General features: G+C 46.7%; 1 protein-coding gene and 1 long non-coding RNA gene across 2 annotated transcripts; one reads left to right on the top strand and one right to left on the bottom strand.

Moving 5' to 3' along the window:
* The first annotated feature begins 5,947 nt into the window (after positions 1-5,947).
* On the top strand, positions 5,948-18,985 carry LOC122866503 (apoptosis regulator Bcl-2-like). The gene is made up of 3 exons (XM_044176268.1): positions 5,948-7,119; positions 7,780-8,123; positions 18,215-18,985. Exons 1-3 carry the CDS (start codon positions 6,906-6,908, stop codon positions 18,341-18,343), a joined length of 687 nt encoding a protein of 228 aa, XP_044032203.1. The 5' UTR covers positions 5,948-6,905; the 3' UTR covers positions 18,344-18,985.
* LOC122866534 lies at positions 16,283-18,221 on the bottom strand. Its single transcript, XR_006375742.1, has 2 exons — positions 17,640-18,221; positions 16,283-16,463 (listed from the first exon to the last, which is right to left on the bottom strand). It is a non-coding gene; the product is annotated as an uncharacterized LOC122866534 (long non-coding RNA).
* Positions 18,986-21,137: the final 2,152 nt, after the last annotated feature.

Here is a 21,137-nt window from a genome sequence, read left to right as displayed (position 1 = left end):
ACTACTGTTAATGCTACTACAATACTACTACTACATGTACTGTTAATATTAATGCTAGGCTGCTACTACAACTACAACCACGAGTACTACTAACGATTCCCCTCCGAAATGTGGTGGAGCAGAAGTATAAAGTAGCTTAAAAGCACAGTTACCTCATATTTTAGTACAGTATTGGAGTAAATGTACTTTGTTACTCTCTGGCCCTATACAGTATACTCTATATAAATACTGTATGTACTGTATACATACAGTATATATACTGTATATAGTATAAATACAGTGTATGCTGTATAATAAATATGTAATTAGATGACTGATCTGCTGTCTGAGTAAATCCAGCAGGTGGCAGCAAACACACACAACAACACAAGCAGCTGCTTTAAATTGTTCAAACTAACTTTATTTGACACTCAGTGTGTGACAGACAAACACTCAGCTCTGTCAGTAACAACAAACAACACAGAGAGACGATAATACTTATTAAATATATAGTTTTCACTTTGATTCATTAATAAACAGCTTTACAGTGAAAAATGCAGAAATAAACTGCTACTACTGCTAATACACAAGTACTACTACTACTACTACTACTGCAACAAGTACTACTACTGCTACTACTACTGCAACAAGTACTACTACTGCTACTACTACTGCCACTACTACTGCCACAAGTACTACTACTACTACTGCTGCCAAAAGTACTACTACTACTACTGCTGCCGCCACTACCACTACCACTACCACTACCACACTACCACTGCTACACCACCACTACCGCAACAAGCACCACCTGCAACAAGCACCACCACCGCCACCACTACCGCCACAAGCACCACTACTACCACTGCCGCCAAAAGCACCACCACCACCACCACCACCCACTACACCGCCAAAAGCACCACTACCACTACCACCACCGCCACCATTACCGCCACAAGCACCACCACCGCCACTCCACTACCACCGCAACAAGCACCACCACCACAACCGCCACCACCACCACCACTCACCACCACCACCAAGCACCACCACTACCACCGCCGCCAAAAGCACCACCACCACCACTCACTACTACCGCCGCCAAAAGCACCACCACTGCTACCACTACCACCACCGCAACAAGCACCACTACCGCTACCACCACCGCCACCACCACCGCCACAAGCACCACCACCACCACCGCCGCCAAAAGCACCACTCACCGCCACTACCACCACCGCAACAAGCACCACCACCACCACCACCACCACCGCCACCACCACCGCCACAAGCACCACCACTACCGCCGCCAAAAGCACCACCACCACCACCACCACCGCCACCACCACCGCCACCAGCACCACTACTACCACTACTACCACCACCACCGCTGCCACAAGCACCACTACCATTACCACCACACCACACCACCACCGCCACCACCGCCACCACTACTACTACCACCGCACTACCACCGCCACAAGCACCACCACTACCACAAGTACCACTACTACACCGCTACTACCACCGCCACCACCACCACCACAAGCACTACTACACCACCACTACCCACAAGTACCACTGCTGCTGGTACTGTAGGTGTAGTAGTCATCTTCCCTGAGTGTGTTGTGACAGTCAACCACAGAAACAGGCAGCAACTACTACTACTGCCACAAGCACTACTACCACAAGCTAGTACTACTACTGCCACTACTACTGCCACAAGTACTACTACTGCCACAAGTACTACTACTGCCACCGCTACTACACTACTGCCACAAGTACTACCACTGCAACCACACTACCGCCACAAGCACTACCACCGCCACAAGCACTACCACTGACACCGCACAAGCACCACCACTGCTACACAAGCACTACCACTGCCTACTACCACTACCACAAGCACCACCACCGCCACCACCGCCACAAGCACTACTACTGCTACCACCACCGCCACAAGCACTACCACCGCCACAAGTACTACTACTACTACCACTACAAGCACTACCGCCACTGGTACTGCAGGTGTACTAGTCACTACCCTGACCACTACTACCACCACAGAAACAGGCAGCAACTACTACTACTGCCACAAGCACTACTATTGCAACCACTACCGCCACAAGCACTACTACCGCCACAAGCACTACACCGCCACAACTACCACCGCACACTACCGCCACAAGCACCACTACTGCAACCACCACCGCCACAAGCACTACCACTGCCTACCACCACCGCCACAAGAACTACTACTACTACTACTACTGCAACAAGTACTACTACTGCTACTACTACTACTGCCATAAGTACTACTACTGCTACTACTACTACTACTACTGCTACTGCAACTACTACTGCCACAAGTATTACTACTGCAACAAGTGCTACTACTGCTACTACTACTGCCACAAGTACTACTACTGCCACAAGTACTACTACTACTACTACTACAAGTACTACTGCTGCTGGTACTGTAGGTGTAGTAGTCATATTCCCTGAGTGTGTTGTGACAGTCAACCACAGAAACAGGCAGCAACTACTACTACTGCAACTACTACTGCCACAAGTACTACTACTGCTACTACTACTGCCACAAGTACTACTACTGCAACAAGTACTACTACTGCTACTACTACTGCCACAAGTACTACTACTGCTGCTACTACTACTGCCACAAGTACTACTACTGCTGCTACTACTACTGCAACAAGTACTACTACTGCTACTACTACTACTGCCACAAGTACTACTACTGCTGCTACTACTACTGCAACAAGTACTACTACTGCTACTACTACTACTGCCACAAGTACTACTACTGCCACAAGTACTACTACTACTACTACTACAAGTACTACTGCTGCTGGTACTGTAGGTGTAGTAGTCATCTTCCCTGAGTGTGTTGTGACAGTCAACCACAGAAACAGGCAGCAACTACACTACTACTACTGCCACAAGCACTACTACTGCAACTACTACCGCCACAAGCACTACCACCTGCCACAAGTACCACTAGTACTACACTACCACAAGTACTACTACTGCAACCACTACCGCCACAAGCACTACTACCGCTACTGCAACTACTACTGCCACAAGTACTACTACTGCAACAAGTGCTACTACTGCTACTACTACTGCCACAAGTACTACTACTGCTGCTACTACTACTGCAACAAGTACTACTACTGCTACTACTACTACTGCCACAAGTACTACTACCACTACACTACTGCACTACTGCTGCTGGTACTGTAGGTGTAGTAGTCATCTTCCCTGAGTGTGTTGTGACAGTCAACCACAGAAACAGGCAGCAACTACTACTACTGCCACAAATACTACTACTGCAACTACTACTGCCACAAGTACTACTACTGCTACTACTACTGCCACAAGTACTACTACACTACAACAAGTACTACTACTGCTGCCACAAGCACTACCACCGCCACAAGTACTACTAGCTACTACACTACTGCTACTACTACTACCGCCACAAGTACTACTACTGCTACACTACTGCCACAAGCACCACCACTACTGCCACTGCAACAAGTACTACCACTGCTACCACTACTGCCACTACCTACTACTGCCACAAGCTACTACTACTGTAGGTGTAGTACTACTGCCACAAGCACTACTACTGGCACAGACTGCCACAACTACTACCGCAACTACTACTACTACTGCAAGCACCACAAGCCACCTGCTACACTACTACCACCACAAGCACTACTACTGCCACTACTACCACTGCCACAAGTACCACTACACTGCCACAAGTACTACTACCTACTACTACTTACCCACAAGCACACTACTACTACTACCACTGCTACCACAAGTACTACTACTGCCACTACTGCTGCCACAAGTACCACCACTGCCACAACCACTACTACTACTGCCACAAGTACTACTACTACCACAAGCTACCACTGCCACTACTACCACCGCCACAAGCACCACCACTGCTACTACTACTACCGCCACAAGCACTACTTACTGCTACTACTACCGCCACAAGAACCACTACTACTACCACCACTGCCACAACTCACTACCACTACTACTACCACTACCGCCACAAGCACCACTACTGCCACCACCACTACCACCGCCACAAGCACTACCACCGCCACAAGCACCACTGCACTGCTACTACCACCGCCACAAGTACCACTGCTAACTACCACCACACACCACCACCACCGCCACAAGCACCACCACCGCCACCACCACCACCGCCACTGCCACCACCGCCACAAGAACCACCACCGCCACCACCACCACCGCCACAAGCACCACCACCGCCACAAGCACCACCACTGCAACTACCACTACCGCCACAAGCACCACTACCGCAACAAGCACTACCACCGCCACCACTACCACCGCCACAAGCACTACTACCGCCACAAGCACCACCACCGCCACAAGCACTCACTACCGCAACGCTACCGCCACAAGTACTACCACCGCCACAAGCACCACCACTCACCCGCCACAAGCACTACCACTGCAACCACCACCGCCACAAGTACTACCACTGCCACCACAACCACCACCGCCACAAGCACTACCACTGCAACAAGTGCTACCACTGCTACTACTACCGCCACAAGCACCACTACACTGCTGCTACCACTACTGCAACAAGTACTACTACTGCTACTACTACTACTGCCACAAGTACTACTACTACTACAAGTACTACTGCTGCTGGTACTGTAGGTGTAGTAGTCATCTTCCCTGAGTGTGTTGTGACAGTCAACCACAGAAACAGGCAGCAACTACTACTACTGCCACAAATACTACTACTGCAACTACTACTGCCACAAGTACTACTACTGCTACTACTACTGCCACAAGTACTACTACTACAACAAGTACTACTACTGCCACAAGTACTACTACTGCCACAAGTACTACTACTGCTACTACTACTACTGCCACAAGTACTACTAACTGCTACTACTACTGCCACAAGAACTACTACTACTACTACTACTACTGCCACAAGTACTACTACTGCTACTACTACTGCCACAAGTACTACTACTGCTACTACTACTACCACCACTGCCACTGCCAACAAGCACCGCCACTACTACTACTGCCACAAGTACCACTACCGCCACAAGCACTACCACTGCTACTACTACCACTGCCACTACTACTGCACCGCCACAAGAACTACTACTGCCACAAGCACCACTGCTGCCACAAGCACACTACTGCTGCCACACAAGTACCACTACTGCCACTACTACTACCGCCACAAGCACTACTACTGCTGCACCACTACTGCCACAAGAACCACTACTGCCACCACTACCACCGCCACAAGCACCACTACTGCTACTACTACTGCCACAAGCACTACCACTGCTACTACTACTGCACCGCCACAAGTACTACTACCGCCACAAGCACTACTACTGCCCACTACCACCGCCACAAGCACCACCACTGCCACTACTACTACTGCTACTACTACTCCACTGCCACAAGTACTACTACTGCTACTACTACTACTGCTACTACTACTACTGCCACAAGAACTACTACTGCTACTACTACTACTGCCACAAGTACTACTACTGCCACAAGTACTACTACTGCAACTACTACTGCCACAAGTACTACTACTGCAACAAGTACTACTACTGCTACTACTACTACTGCCACAAGTACTACTACTGCCACAAGTACTACTACTGCTACTACTACTGCCACAAGTACTACTACTGCTACTACTACTACTGACACAAGTACTACTACTGCAACAAGTACTACTACTGCCACAAGTACTACTACTGCTACTACTACTGCTGCCACAAGTACTACTACTGCCACAAGTACTACTACTGCTACTAAGTATAATAATACTATAATAATACTACTGTTATTACTGTACTAAGTACCACTACTTCTACTAATAATAAACACAAATCAAGACGATGAAAATTCAATACTTCAGACGCGCACGCTCACATGCGCGCGCACTACGCAGTGAAAGCATGAATGAGAGTGACGCATGAGGAAGTGACCGTTCATCTCCGTGACTTATTCCGACACGAGCCGGAACATCTCCAGGCCGATGAGAAACAAGAAACCTTCCTCTTCTTCTTCTTCATCATCTCGATGTTTTAACTGGGACGTTTTCTGGCGCGAGTCTGGCGGCGCGAGGATCGTTGGAGGGGAATCCCGACGGTCACGAGGGGGCGTGGCCACTGGATGTGCGCGCGCGCGCGTGTGTGTGTGTGTGTGTGTGTGTGTGTGTGTGGCACGTGCAGCGTCAGTGAGGACTACAGACCCGGAGTTGATCCCGCTTCTCTCCGCAGCCTTTCAGCTTCAAATTCCCGGATTATATATTTCATATCGATTATTGATCGTCATCGTGCCGCTGATCAGCTGATGTATTTCCCCTCGTCAGTCCTCCGTCTGGTTCTCTGCATCATGTCTCTTCAGATTCTCTTCAGAGCGGACACGCTTCAGCAGGACCAGCCTCGCAGCTCCTCCCGGGCTCCTATCAACTGATAATCAGTCGCGCTGGGGAGTTATCGATCCTCGCCTCCGTGATCGATTACCTGAAGCTTCGCAGCAGCAGATACAGTTAGAAGATCAATGTGGATGAGAAGATTTCTGTTTTAAACATCAGTGTTGGACAACAGGCAGTTTGTGTTTTTCACAGTTGAACTGTTAAGTACTTTTGGAAGTACTTCATAATACCGCAGATCAGTGGGATTGAACTGGATTTTCATCCTGATATCACCTATAACACGTGTCTTGCTGACGTCATCAGGTGCTGTGCTCCTATTGGAGCGTCTTTGAGGATCATAATGCGTGAAGGCCACCAGCTGTGACAGCAGTTTGTAGGTGTGGCAGTGACGGACGGCGGCCTGTAGGGGGCGATGGCCGCCGCCTATAGCAGCCGGGACATCGTGGAGGATTACCTCCGCTACAAGCTGCTCAACAACGGCGTGGCGTGGCGCGTCCCGCCGCGGCGGCGCAGCCCGGGCGGTCAGCGCAGTCACAGCCAAGCTGCCTCAACGTCATGGTTGTCATGGAGATCTGAGGGAGCTAGGACGTCACACCAGGGAGTCACTCCGGAAGGCTCCCAGCAAGGTGAGCAAGTTTACCTTGTTGTCATGGCAACGGCTGATGTGTTCAGGCCTACCTGTAACTTAATGTTTATGATGTCGTCAAAGGAGTTAGTAGATGTGTGATGTCTATTAAAGATACTACTACTACTACTACTACAAGTACTACACTACTACTACTACTACCACTAAAGTACTACTACTAATATAGCTACTACTTCTAGGCTACTACAGCTACTAATATAAGTACTACTTCCAGTAAAGCTACTACCACCACAAGTATCCTACTACTAGTACTATTACTACCACTAAAGTACTACTTTAAGTAGTAAAAGCACGTAGCTAAAAACTACGACTACAAGTTCTACCTCCATTAACGCTACTCCGAACTATACAAGCACTAATACTGTTAAAGCTACTATTATAAGTACTTTCTGCTTTAGGTTTGATGATGTCACTGCTGCTACTATAATGTGACATCATAATAGTGAGAGAAGAAAAGAAGGTGGGGTCAGGTGACATCACTGTTTTTTGCTCCTAGTATAATGATGTCACTTGATCCCTCTTTTAATATGATGTCCATGTGTTGTCTCAGTATTATGATGTCACATGATGTCACAGCTGTCTTCTCCTGGTCCAATGACATCACTCGTCTCCTCCTCGATCATTTGTTGTCCCCTCGTAGATCCCTGCTTGGCTCCGCCCCGGCTGCAGGTCGTCCTGCGGTGCGCCGGTAACGAGCTGGAGCGGTGTTACCGCGGCGACCTGTCGGCCCATGTCTCGGTGCTGCTGCAGCACGATGGCGGCGGGCAGGTGCGACTGCGAGACCTGACGGCGGTCAGGGAGGAGCTGTTCAGGGACGGGGTGAACTGGGGACGTATCGTGGCCATGATGGAGCTGGGCGGAGCTCTGTGCACCGAGGTGGTCAAGACAGGCGGGATGAGGCAGGTGGACGACATCGCCGGGTGGATGGAGGAGAGTCTGGACTCGCCGCCGCTCCGGGGATGGATAGAAGACAACGGAGGATGGGTAGGACGATGATTCCTTTCTTTTAGTCTCACATGTTCTTATTTTCAGATTTCGTCTCTTTCTTGCTCACGAACCAGACTGCACTGAGTTTTCTGTTGAATTAGCATATTAGCAGAGGGAGGAGGACTGTCCAAGAGGACAGGTGAGCAGGTCAGGAACAGGTAACAGGTCAAAACACAGGAACAGGTAAGAAGAGGGCAGCAGCAGGTGGAGATGGGCTGGTATAAATACTGTGGGGGCTAATTGGTGGACGAGGAACAGGTGAGCAGGTGGATGTAGCAGTCAGGTGACTGGGGGAAGTGAGAAGTGGCTCCTGGAGACCGGGACAGGAAATACAAACAACAGCTGCGACAGAAGAGCTTTTAATTAATCAGAATGATTGAAAGACTGTAAATCTATCAGTGAAATCACGCGTGAGTTTGGTAAACGGAGAATGTGGAGAAAATATGAAAACATTAAAAATATAACGTGCTGTGACTGTTGTGGCGGTTTGTCCATAAATTACGACACAGTTTCCCATTTTTACAAGAAACTGTTCTTGTCATAACTACATATCGTGTTGTCTCGTAACATTGAGGTACATCTCGCTTTTGAGGTCCTTGAAAGAGTTCCAGGGGTCCTTGAAAAGTACCTTGTGGGCCTTCCACAGTATCCACAGGTCACTGAAATAGTTCAGGCATGCTTTGAAAGAGTTTAGGTAAGCTTGAAAGGACTTCCAGGACAGGGTTTATGGTTTACATGGTTCCAGCAGCCCTTGATAGGGTTCAAGGGTGTGGTGTCCTTGAAGGGGCTTTGAAAGGCTCTTAATAGTGCTTGAAAATGGCTACTTGAGTCTGTCAAGAGATTATAGAGGAGTTCCAGGACGGGGTTTAGGGTTCACAGGGTTTCAGTCATTGGTGGGGTTCCAGGGAGCTTGAGAGGGCTCCTGTGAGTTCTTACAGAGTTCCTGGGGTTCTTTAAGGGGTTCAATGGAGCATTGAAAGGCTTGTAGTGGTTCCATGGGTCCTTGAAAAATACCCTTCGGCCCTTCCATTGTTCATGGGTCACTGAAATAGTTCAGGGATGCTTGAGGGATCTTTAACAGGGTTCTTGAAAGTGTTTTGAATTCAAGGACAGCGGATTGAAAGGGTTCCGTCAGTCCTGGAGGATGCTTGAGAGGATGCCTTTGGTATTTGACAGAATTCCAGGTGTCCTTGAAGGGGTTGCATGGTGTATAAAAGGGCTCTTGTGGTCTCTGACAGAGCTTGAAGGGCCATTAAAAGGTAATTCTGTGTTCCTTCCACAGTTTTCAGGGGTCCTTGAAAGAGTTCAGGGATGCTTGAGAATGATTGAGGGGTCTTTGACAGGGTTCCAGAAGTCCTTGAAGGAGTTCCAGGACAGGGTTCAGGGTTATCAGAGGATTATCGGGCCCTTCCACCATTTGAGATTGCTTGAGGGTCTTTGCCAGGGTTCCAGAAGTCCTTGAAAGCCCCCTGGAGTATTTTCAGAGATTTCAGGGGTCCCTGAAGTGGTTCTAGGACAGGGTTCATGATCTATAAGGTTCTTCATGGGTTTCCAGGATGCCTGATAGGGTTCCAGGGTGTCCTTGGAAACATTCCAGGAGGATTTAAGAGCCGTCTGGATGAATTTACATCACATTAACAACATTTAATTGGAAATCAATATGAGATATAATCAATAGTATCAACATGCAGAGATTCAATGTGAAATAAAGTTTATTAATAATTGATGATTTTCTCTGTTTCAACCAAACAGCCATAAGTGTTTCTGTGTGTGTGTGAGTGTGTGTATGTTTCTCTCTCTCTCTGTGAGTGTGTGTGTGTGAGTGTATGTTTCTGTGTGTGTGTGTGTGTGTGTGTGTGTGTGTGTGTGACGCTGCAGACAGAGAAAAGAGTATTTTGGTTAGAATGCAAATTATATGCAAAGTGCAGAAAATCCCTAAAACTCTGCAGAGAAACTGTGTGTGTGTGTGTGTGTGTGTGTGTGTGTGTGTGTGTGAGACAGAGGATGAAGAACAGAGCGACAGATATGCAGACAGACAGAAACATGGAGCTCATTTCACTGTAAACTGAAACTCTTGTGTGTTTCTGATGAAGAAAGCGAGGAATCACTCCGGACTGAATAACTGGCCCATTCCAGACTTCCATTGGGAAAACATGGTTTAAACAAACAACCAGACCAGATCAAAACTAGCTGCCCATTAGCTGCTTTGTTCCAGACGTCCATTGGGAAAACCTCTGATTAACAACCAAACAGTCTGTTGGGTAAACCTGACATGGCCTCAATAAACAGACACAATCACGAACATTATGAAGACACACATTCATGTGAGTCATTGGCTGCGTTCCCATTGGCCGACAGAGGAGGCAGCATGTGATCCTCGTGTTCTCAGCTCCTGTCAGGTCCAGTTTACCAGAGACCTGGAGCTGAGCTGAGCTGGACTAGAGAAGACCTGGTTCAGGTTGAGAGAGAGAGACCCCTGAACACAGCAGAGAGACGCTTTCACTTTCTATTTATATTCTCTCCTGTCGCTGTGGTTTCCTTCAGTTTTATCTACAGTCTGATAAGACGTGTGTGTGTGTGTGTGCGTGAGCGTGCGTGTGTGTGTGGTATTACCTAGAAATATCTTTCCAGGTAATCAGTGTGGTTGAGTTTCCGCCTCAGGCTTCAGATCAGCTGAAAGAAACTTTCTGTAGAAACTCTGTTCAAATAACATCTAAATACCTAAAGTACCTAAATAACAACAACCTTTCACACACACACACACACACCCTTGTACTTCTATCTTTGTGAGGACCGTCATTGACATAATGCATTCCCTAACATTAACCTAATTCTAACATCACCCTTCAAACCAAGTCTTAACCTTCAAACAGCCCTCTGACGTTGTGGGGACCGGCCAAAATGTCCTCACTTTCCAAAAATGTCCTCACTCTGTAGGTAAAATACGTGTTTCAGTCCTCACTATGTTGCAAGTACAAGTACACACACACACACAGTCCTGTGCTCTGCGTCTATCTGAACGACTCTGTGGAAAATTTTGTTACTGAATTCTGAGAAAGCGGCTCGGCTCACCGCTGCCTGTGTTCGTAGAGCCAGCACACACACACACACACACACACACACACACACACACACACACACACACACACACACACACTTCACCTGCTGCGGTGTTAGCGTGTTGCTCAGCACTCAAAAAGCTCCAACAGGAGTCGAACCAGCAGCCCATCACTGCCAGACTCCCTTTGACAGTTAACTGAAAACTGAAAACACACACACACACCTAAGGTCAACTGTACTTGTGTGTGTGTGTGTGTGTGTGTGAGCACGTGTGTGTGGGGTTTCCAACACTGATGTATTTTTAGATTGTTTTAAAAATATAAACATAAAAACGACTGTAATCTGGTGAAGATCTCGTCTCTTGCAGTTGTTATTTCTGAATGTTGTGCAGCTGGAAAACTTGCGTGCCAGAAAGCGTGTTGTGTTACCATGACAACCAGCAACCATGAGCTGTTGCCACCAGCGTTAGCTGCGACCTAGCTGCATATTTCACAGGGTTTTTAATGCGATTTAGATTCTTATTGTCCTGTTTTGACTGAGCAGATCGTTTGGTTTCCACTCTGTGTGATGAGTTAAAGTTAATTAAAATCATTTTAAAGTCAATTCTAGTTTAATAAAGGTAAAACTGTACAGGTGGAAGAAGTACTCACATCTTTTACTTCAGTTAAAGTAGTCACACCACAGTGTAGAAATACTCTGTTACAAGCATTCTGCATTCAAATTCGTACAAAAGTGTCAGCATCCAAATATACTCAAAGTACCAAAAGTACTGAATAATATATATTATATTACTGGATTATAATTATTGATGCATTCATGTGTTCATCACTTTAATGCTGCAGCAGCTGAAGGTGGAGCATCTGCTGGTAGTTTTATCAGTAACATTACATCATCATTTATTAGTTGGTTATATTTTGTTTTAATAATCTCAATCTGCAAAGCGACAAACATGATCAAATAAATGTGGTGGAGTAGAAGTAGAAAGTAGCATAAAATGGAAATAAAAGTGCAGTACTTGAGGACATGTACTTGTGAAACTGCAGTAATATGAGCTGTTTGTCTGTTAGAAGTCTGCTGTCGATGAATTAAAGAGATAAAGTGAGTCTAATTGGGACGTTATGACGACATTAATGACTTTCTCAGTATCATTGTGTCCTTTTTCAAAATGTCCTCACTTCTAAATGAATAATTCTACATTCATCATCATCTGCAGCCGAGCTGAATGCAAACAGCTCAGAGTAACGGAAGGTTTTTACTGTTCTTCTGTCTGCTGACATGATGTGAATGCAGAGGGAAACTCACACACACACACACACACACACACACACACACACACACACACACACACACACACACACACACACACACACACACACACACACACACACACACACACACACACACACACACACACACACACACACACACACACACACACACACACACACACACACACACACACACACACACACACACACACACACACACACACACACACACACACACACACACACACACACACACACATTTGAATTTGCTTCAGGGAGGCTTCCATGGTGAGTGTGTATGAAGTGAATCATTATACAGTCTCAAAGCTCTGCTTCCACAGGATGAATCACTGTGTGTGTGTGTGTGTGTGTGTGTTGCTCTGCAGATGATCCACACACACACACACACACACACACACACACACACACACACACACACACACACACACACACACACACACTGAATCAACACATCGTTAAACTGATATGATCATTTTTATTCTGACGTGAAGAAGCTCAGTGAATCTGCTGAGAGCATTTACTCAAGCACTGTACTAACAGTGAGTACTGATACTTATATTTCCATTTTATGCTTTTATACTTCCACTCCGCTAGATATTGTACTTTTTACTGCACTGCATTGATCTGACAGCTTTACTTTGCAGATTCAGATTATTAACACGAATGAATGAACTAATAAATGATGATGTGATGTTGCAGATTAAACTCCACCGTTAGCAGCTGCAACATTACAGTTTTTTACAGTTGCTAAGTCACATTTCTCTAAACCGAGTTCACTTTTCAAAAACTCTTCACACAGTTGTCTTTCCAGCATGCAGCGCAGCTTCGGCTCACCTCACATCCAAAATGCTCTGATGCAACACACCAGGATCAACTCGTGACCCAGAACACTGACAACATCTGTCCGCCAATCCTTACGCTTCACTTCGTTATTTACATATATATATATCTATAATATGATAATATATAATCACTAACAACAGGCAGCATTGCAATTACTGTCACTATTGTCTGTGTAAAACTTTTATTCATCAGCATAAAACCAAGATGCCATTAGAACCAGAATAAGGTCACTTGTTTGTTGCTTCGCAGCTTATGTGACAGAAATAAATCAGAAATGCTTCGGTATGATGTCATATTCAAAAGGCTTTCTTTTTCTTTTTGCTATTTTTGCAGAGAGTAAATCCAAGTGCACAATATGAAACACTGAACTATACATATTCACTTTACGTATATAGGAACCGTGTCTTCTGCATTGTGATCCACATCACACCTTCTGTCCTCTCGAACCCACCTGGAAAGAATCTCATTGATCCTCCTGACAGTCTGCTGCAGGTGTGTCTCAGAGGGACATCTGATCATGTGACTGCTGCACAGAAACTGTCCACCTGCATCAGGACGAGGTTTCCTCTCTGAGGAATCCTGGGATGAGACTGGAAGACACGGTCAAACGCCACATTGTCTTGTACAGTAACCCTCTCCTCACCTGCCCCTCTCCTCTCCTCTCCCCCTCCTCTGCTGCCCCTCTCCCTCTGCTGCCACCTCCTCTCTGCTGCCTCCCTCACCTGCCCCCCTCCTCTCCTCACCTGTTCCCTCTCCTCTCCTCATCTGTTCCCTCTCCCCACCTGCCCCCTCTCCTCTCCTCACCTGTTCCCCTCTCTCTCTCCCACCTGTTCCCCTCTCCTCTCATCTGCTCCTCTCCCCACCTGCCCCTCTCTCCTCACCTGTTCCCTCTCTCTCCTCACCTGTTCCCCTCTCCTCACCTGCCACCTCTCCTCTGCTGCCACCTCTCCTCTGCTGCCCCTCTCCTCACCTGCCCCCTCTCCTCCTCACCTGTTCCCTCTCCTCTCCTCACCTGTTCCCTCTCCCCACCTGCCCCCTCTCCTCTCCTCACCTGTTCCCTCTCTCTCCTCACCTGTTCCTCTCCTCTCTCTCCCATCTGCTCCCTCTCTCCCACCTGCCCCCTCTCCTCACCTGTTCCCTCTCCTCACCTGCCACCTCTCCTCTGCTGCTCCCTCTCCTCACCTGCCCCCTCTCCCCACCTGCCCCTCTCCTCACCTGCCCCCTCTCCTCTCCTCACCTGTTCCCTCTCCCCACCTGCCCCTCTCTCACCTCTGTTTCCTCTCTCCTCACCTGCCACCTCCCTCTGCTGCCCCCCTCCCTCACCTGCCCCCTCTCCTCTCTCCCCCATCTGCTCCCTCTCCCCACCTGCCCCCTCTCCTCACCTGCCCCCTCTCCTCTCCTCACCTGTTCCCTCTCCCCGCTTGCCCCCTCTCCTCTCCTCCTGCCTCTCCTCCCTCACCTCCCTCTCCTCACCTGCTCCCTCTCCCCACCTGTTCCGCCTCTCCTCACCTGCACACTTTCCTCCTCCCCATCTGCTCCCCTCCTCTCCTCACCTGTTCCCTCTCCCCTTGCCCCCTCTCTCCCTCACCTGCTCCTCTCCCCACCTGCCCCCGCCTCCTCACCTGCTGCCTTTCCTCTCTTGTTCCATCTCCTCACCTGTTCCCTCTCCTCTCCCCACCTGCCCCCTCTCCCTCTCTCACCTTTTCCTCCTCTCCTGTTTCACTTGTTCCCCTCTCCTCACCTGTTCCCTCTCCTCTCCTGCCCCCACTCCCCACCTGTTCCTCTCCTCACCTGCCTCCTCTCCTCTCCTCCCACCTGTTCCCTCTCCTCCTCACCTGCCTGCCTCTCTCCCTCACCTGCCCCCTCTCCTCTCCCACCTGTTCCCTCTCCTCTCCTGCCCCCTCCTCCTCCTCACCTGCCCCTCTCCTCTCTCTCCTCTCCCTGTTCCCTCTCCCCACCTGCCCCTCTCTCTCTCTCCCCTCCTCCTCACCTGTCCTCCTCACCTGCCCCTCCCTCTCCCCCACTTGCCCCTCTCCTTCCTCTGCCCCTCCTCCTCCCCCACCTGTTCCTCTTCCTCACCTGCTCCCTCTCCTCTCCTCACCTGCCTCCCTCCTCCCCTCACCTGCCCCTCTCCCCACCTGCCCCCCTCCCCTCTCCTTCCCCCTCCTCTCCCTGCCCCCTCCTCACCTGCCCCCTCCCTCCTCACCTGTTCCCCCTCTCCCCCTCCTCACCTGTTCCCTCTCCTCACCTATTCCCTATCCCTCTCACCTGTTCCCTCCTCACCTGTTCCCTCTCCCCACCTGCCCTCCTCTCCTGTTCCTCTCTCCTCTCCTGCCCCCTCTCCTCTCCTCACCTGCCCCCTCTCCTCTCCTCTCCTCTCCTCACCTGCCTCATCTAGTTCTCTAAACGATATTTAGAGAGACCTGTAAAGACACTGTTACAGTAGTCGAGTCACTGTGTGAGGTCCTTTAATCCTGTATATATTCTTCAGGTGGCAGTAGGCTGACTTTGTATTTGTCTTAATGAGGCTGTTGAAGTTCAGGTCTGAGTCCATGACTACACCAAGATTTCTGGCTTGGTTTGTGGTTTTTAACATTACTCACTGAAGCTGAGTGCTGACTTTTAATCGTTCCTCCTCGGCACCAAAAACAATGACTTCAGTTTTACCTTTGTTTAACTGAAGTAAATTCTGGCACATCCAATCATTGATATGTTCAATGCACTTACTCAGTGCTTGTATTGGACCATAGTCCTTTGGTGACTTTGTTATGTAAATCTGTGTGTCGTCTGCATAATTATGGTAACATATTTTGTTATTTTCCATAATCCCAATCACGATCCACAATCTAAATTGCGATCTTTTTTCCCAATTTTGAAATGCCCTGTAGACTATAGCCATACTTGCAATAGCCTATGAATTTCTCCATTTGCACCATTAAAACACAATATTGCATTAAAGATACGCAGTTTTCAAAATTGTTTAATTTGAAGTTGTAAACAGAAGCCGAAAGAAAACAATAATAAATTAACACTTTTCAAATACTCACAACTCAGTTGTATTATTTATAAGATGTCACCCAAGGAAGAGCCACGTCAAGTAATTCGTCCAATCAGCATAGGGCGGATCTGCTCAATGATTCTGTTTCTGTGTCGGTAAAACACAACAGTGTGGTCATTTCTGGTCAGTCCACTCAGCAAAACACACACACACACACACACACACATTTCCTTCGTGTGACTCATCGATTCAGAGAAGTGTGAGTCAGGCTGATGTTGAACTGATTTCAGTCACGATGACAAAACTTTCTCTTCCGTTTATAATCAGTCGATGTTTCTCAGATGTTTCAGAGCGCCAGCAGTCCTTCAGACAGGTCATGGGTTTATTAATGAGCTGTCAATCACTGTGTGTGTGTGTGTGTGTCAGAGCGTCTCCTGCGGTGGTTGTCATCTGTAGCGTCTGAAGATTTTTTTATTTAAAGCTGTCAATCAAACCTCATCTACATAGTAGAGACATCAAGGACTCACACACACTCACAAACACACACACACACACACGCACACACAGTGAAGGTCGTTGGTGGTCCTCAGACTGAGCCCTCCTTTTCCTCATTTTCTAAAAATGTCGTAACTTAATAAATGTCCCCATTTTCTAAATTCCGTTAAAAGTCCTCAATTTGTAAGAGTTTTTTGGCCCTGGGTTTTACCTCTCAGGCTACATATAGGCTGTCGTACGTTATTGGTGGAGGTTGTTTGTTGGTGCTGAAAGAACAAACTACCTACAGTTGGACTGTTAATGGTGTGGATGAACACACCAGCAGCAGCAGATGAACAGCGAGCTGAAAGTCTCTATGAAGCTCCGTGAAGCCGAGCGGAGCTGCAGGTTCAGCTGATGGTTCGGACACACCGACACACCGTCGCTTTAAAGAGACTCCTCATCAGAGAGGGTTCTCCCCTAATCATCATATTACTGTTCCACACCAACACACACCAACACACACACTGCAGGGAAAGAACCCAACATCTCCTCCTTCACACTCGACTGATCTTACACACAATAAACATCACTGACATTTAAACACACACATATGCTGTGATCAGTGTGTGTGTGTGTGTGTGTCTTGCAGGTTTCAGTCAGGTGACCACACTGACAGAAACAGTGACTGTATTCAGTTTAAAAAGGTTCAAGTTAAATATATCAGATGTATTCCTTTTTCTCCCACAGTAGCTACAGTCACGCACACTCAGTGGCCACTTTATTAGGAACACCTGTACAGGTTGACCTGTGACAGACGCTCATAATGTTCAGGGTGTGTTGACTCACCTGTCGGGTCACTTTGGAGGCTGCAGTTTGTGCTGCTGTTGAACTGAGAGGTGTTTCTGTTATTTTGTCCACCTCCTTGTTTTCTCATCTGCTCCCGTTTGCCCTGTTAAATGTTTGTTACTGCATTACGCTGTTAATACAAACTCAACACTTCCTGCAGCCGTTTCAAATTAAAAGCCCTCTAGCGTTTCAGTGAACAGACTCCCTTCATTTCCTAACAAAGCTTTTATTGTGAAACATTTGCAGGAACATGTTCAGTGACTTGCTCGGTTCCCATACGGTGCTTCATGTGTAGCTATCGCCATCTTGTGGCACCTTTACGTTACTACAAAATACAGTTTGGCTCATTAACACACGAACAGTGGCTGAAACAGGACAATAACTCTTGAGATGATTAATCCAAAGGGTTGAAAATGACATGATTATATTGTTGAATTTATTAAATGAAAGCGATGGAAATGTACATCAGTAATACAGTGTGTTAGCATCTAGACCAAACAACAAGCATCAAAGACTGAAGACAAAAAGCTGATGAGGTTTGTTTCCTGTCTCCCCCCCTTGCTCTCAATTCCCAGGATGCCTTTGTGGAGTTGTACGGTGAGTCCAGACCTCCAGTCAGTTTCTGGTCTCTGAGGACAGTGTTTGGACTGGCTGTCCTGGGAGCAGCTGGGATCACACTGGGAGCCCTGTTCACCCAGAGATGAAACTGGTCTGATCCAGTCAGCAGCCTCGGAGCTGCAGTTCCTCCAACGTCCACCAGATGCTGCTGTGATCAAACTCTGACTGTATCGAAGTGAATGAGAAAACCTCCCAACTTCTCTCTAGAAACACAGTCAGGGCAGTTTTTACACAAGTTCAGCTCTCAGCAGATTCACTGGGCTTCTTCTTCTTCTGTCAGACTGAGGGAGGATTTTCAAAATAAATGTTCCATTAAGGAGGTATTACGGTTTGCTTGCTGGTCCCTCCTCAGTTGACAGTAGAGTTTGGACAGAACTCAAACCTGACACCAAACTGGACCGGAATATATGACGGGGTATTTAAAGGCTTTTTGTGCATGGATTAAGGGCTTTTTAATTACCACAAACATTCCCCTTTATACCTTAAAATGATGAATGATTAAATAATGATCATTCAATTTTATACTTTTTCAGTCAAGATACAAATTGGCTTTGTTACTTGGTTAATCTTAGTTGATGCTTAATCTAGTAAATTAAAGAGTAATTAATGGATTCAGATATATTTAGGGCTTTAAAGGGATTTTCTACATGGATTAAGGGGTTTTAAGGGGTTTTACAGATATCTTTTACTAATTTACCCTGAAGTTTCAGCTTAATTGCAAAAAAACCCCCAAAACATAATACAGCTACCAAAATACAATGCAAGTTTTAGAAATCTGTAGTTTTCCTTTAAGGATGTTTTAAATGTATAAATGAATGGATGCTTCGTGCTATTTGATACATTCTCAGCAGTTTTGACCTTTTTAAAACCCCTTCAACGACACAGAAAACCACTCAGAACTGCCTTCATTATGTTACTTGGTGTGTGTCTCAACCACTAGACCAGCAGGACGCCACAAGTTATTGGCATTATTAGTTCAAAATGGAGGGTTTCAGTTTATCAGTGATGAGGACAAACCCACTATCAGCACTGGACCACCTTAAAATTAAGGTTAAAGGTTAAATTAAAGCTAAACATGTCCTGGACCGATCTCTGTGCTGGAAACACAGAGATGAACAAGAGGATTTATCAAAATCTTGGACTTTTGCTTGAAGAGGAAATGATGAAGCAAACCTTTAAAGGAGGCTTCACGATGACACTGAAACAGGAACAAGACAAAAGACACATCAGCAACTTCGCCTTCACACTGTTTCCACAGTTTGTTGTCTGAGATCCAGAGTACAAGACAGTAAAGACTGGAACTGCAGAAATGTTCAAAACAGCGTGTTCAACAGGAGGAATGTGAGCCGACCCCAGCGTGTGATTGGCTCCTGATGGGACGTTGCTTCACTTCAAAGTTGTTATCAGGCGACTGCAGTCACAGAAGAAGAGCGACCACTTTCTAATAAGGAACCCTTTAGAGGATTTATAACTGTTTATTACTGCTTTATCAATTATTTAGATCCATAAATCATTCAGATCAATAGTCATTAAAAAGAACACATTTTGGTTTGAGTGACAGGTACTTGAGTTTGAAGGTTAATAATACTGCGAGACAGGATTTTACAACTTCGTCGTGACGATTGTGAGGTCGACAGAAGAAATACAGCGTTCAAGTTACAAAGTCATCGAGCAGGAATGTGCAGCAGTAAAATCTGAAGATCAGACTGAGAGGTAACCAGTGACGGCAGGTTGGTGTGATGGGACGCGTTTAAAGCTGCAGCAGCGTTTTGGATCAGCGGCAGTCTTTGGATGTTTGGCCTGCTGATGCCAGAAAACAGTGCGTTGCAGTAATCGAGTCTGGAGGAGATAAAAACATGGACGAGCTTTTCTGGATCTGCAGAGGAAAGGAACGACCTGACGTTGGTTAAATGTCTCAGCTGGACAAAGCGGGACTGCAGCACTTTAGTCATCTTTAGTCTTTTTAACATTATGAGATAAGACTGGAGGAGAGGTTGTTAATGCTGCTAATGCTGAAGGGCCAGAGGGGCTCATTATAAGTCATCGTTCAACTGCAGGGAAGCTTTGGACATCCAGTTCTTAATTTCAGTGGTGCGGGACATAATACAAGACACATCAGTGGTACCAGGCTTAGCAGTTGCGTATCATCCGTGTAGCAATGAAAATCAATATTATGTCTATGCATGAGTTTCCCCAGGAGCAGCATGTATACAGTAAATAAGAGGGGGCCCAGAACAGAACCCTGAGGGACCCCACAAAAGAGAGCAGCTCGAGAGGGGGAGGCATCTCCAAGCGTAACAGAAAAGGACCTGAAGGACAGATAAGTGATGAACCATCCAGAGACACATCCCACATTTGGGATTATTTGTCTGCTTTGAAAATCCAAAACCCTTCAGTGTTTGACAGTCGGTAACGTGGAATCAGACTGATGTTTGGTGTCCAAAGGCGGAAAACGTTCCTCACAAAGACTGTCATCATTGTTATTGTGTAAATACATACATTCAGTCATTTCACGGACCTTTTAACGTAGTTTTTTCTTCTTTGCAAACATTGTATCATAAAGTGAACATCAGTATCTGGTGTTGAATGAAGCCTGTTGGTTTTGTTATTGTTCTGTTTTTTACATAAAAAGTGAACTTACAAAATATACAGATGTAATAAGAAAGTGACAGAACTTATGATTATAGCTTCTTTAAAATTATTCTGATGCTATACAAACATTTTTTGTTGCTTTAACAATGTAAACATGATGATGATGATGATGAATCTGCATGATCAAGTTTTTTTGTCCACTTTTGTACAGAGCCTGCTGTTGAAAACCAGATCACTGAAAACAATTAAATGAGATTAAAACTACTTAACTTTTGTTTGTTTATGAGA

This window comes from Siniperca chuatsi, linkage group LG19 (genome assembly GCF_020085105.1).
Source record: "Siniperca chuatsi isolate FFG_IHB_CAS linkage group LG19, ASM2008510v1, whole genome shotgun sequence".
In the NCBI taxonomy this organism is placed as follows: Eukaryota; Metazoa; Chordata; class Actinopteri; order Centrarchiformes; family Sinipercidae; genus Siniperca; species Siniperca chuatsi.
This window is presented reverse-complemented; position numbering and strand designations above follow the sequence as displayed.

Coding starts and splice junctions, on each gene's coding strand:
- LOC122866503 (XM_044176268.1), top strand. CDS start 6,906: ATGGCCGCCGCCTATAGCAGCCGGGACATCGTGGAGGATTACCTCCGC. Junction 7,120..7,779: donor TCCGGAAGGCTCCCAGCAAG/GTGAGCAAGTTT, acceptor GTCCCCTCGTAG/ATCCCTGCTTGGCTCCGCCC. Junction 8,124..18,214: donor TAGAAGACAACGGAGGATGG/GTAGGACGATGA, acceptor CTCAATTCCCAG/GATGCCTTTGTGGAGTTGTA.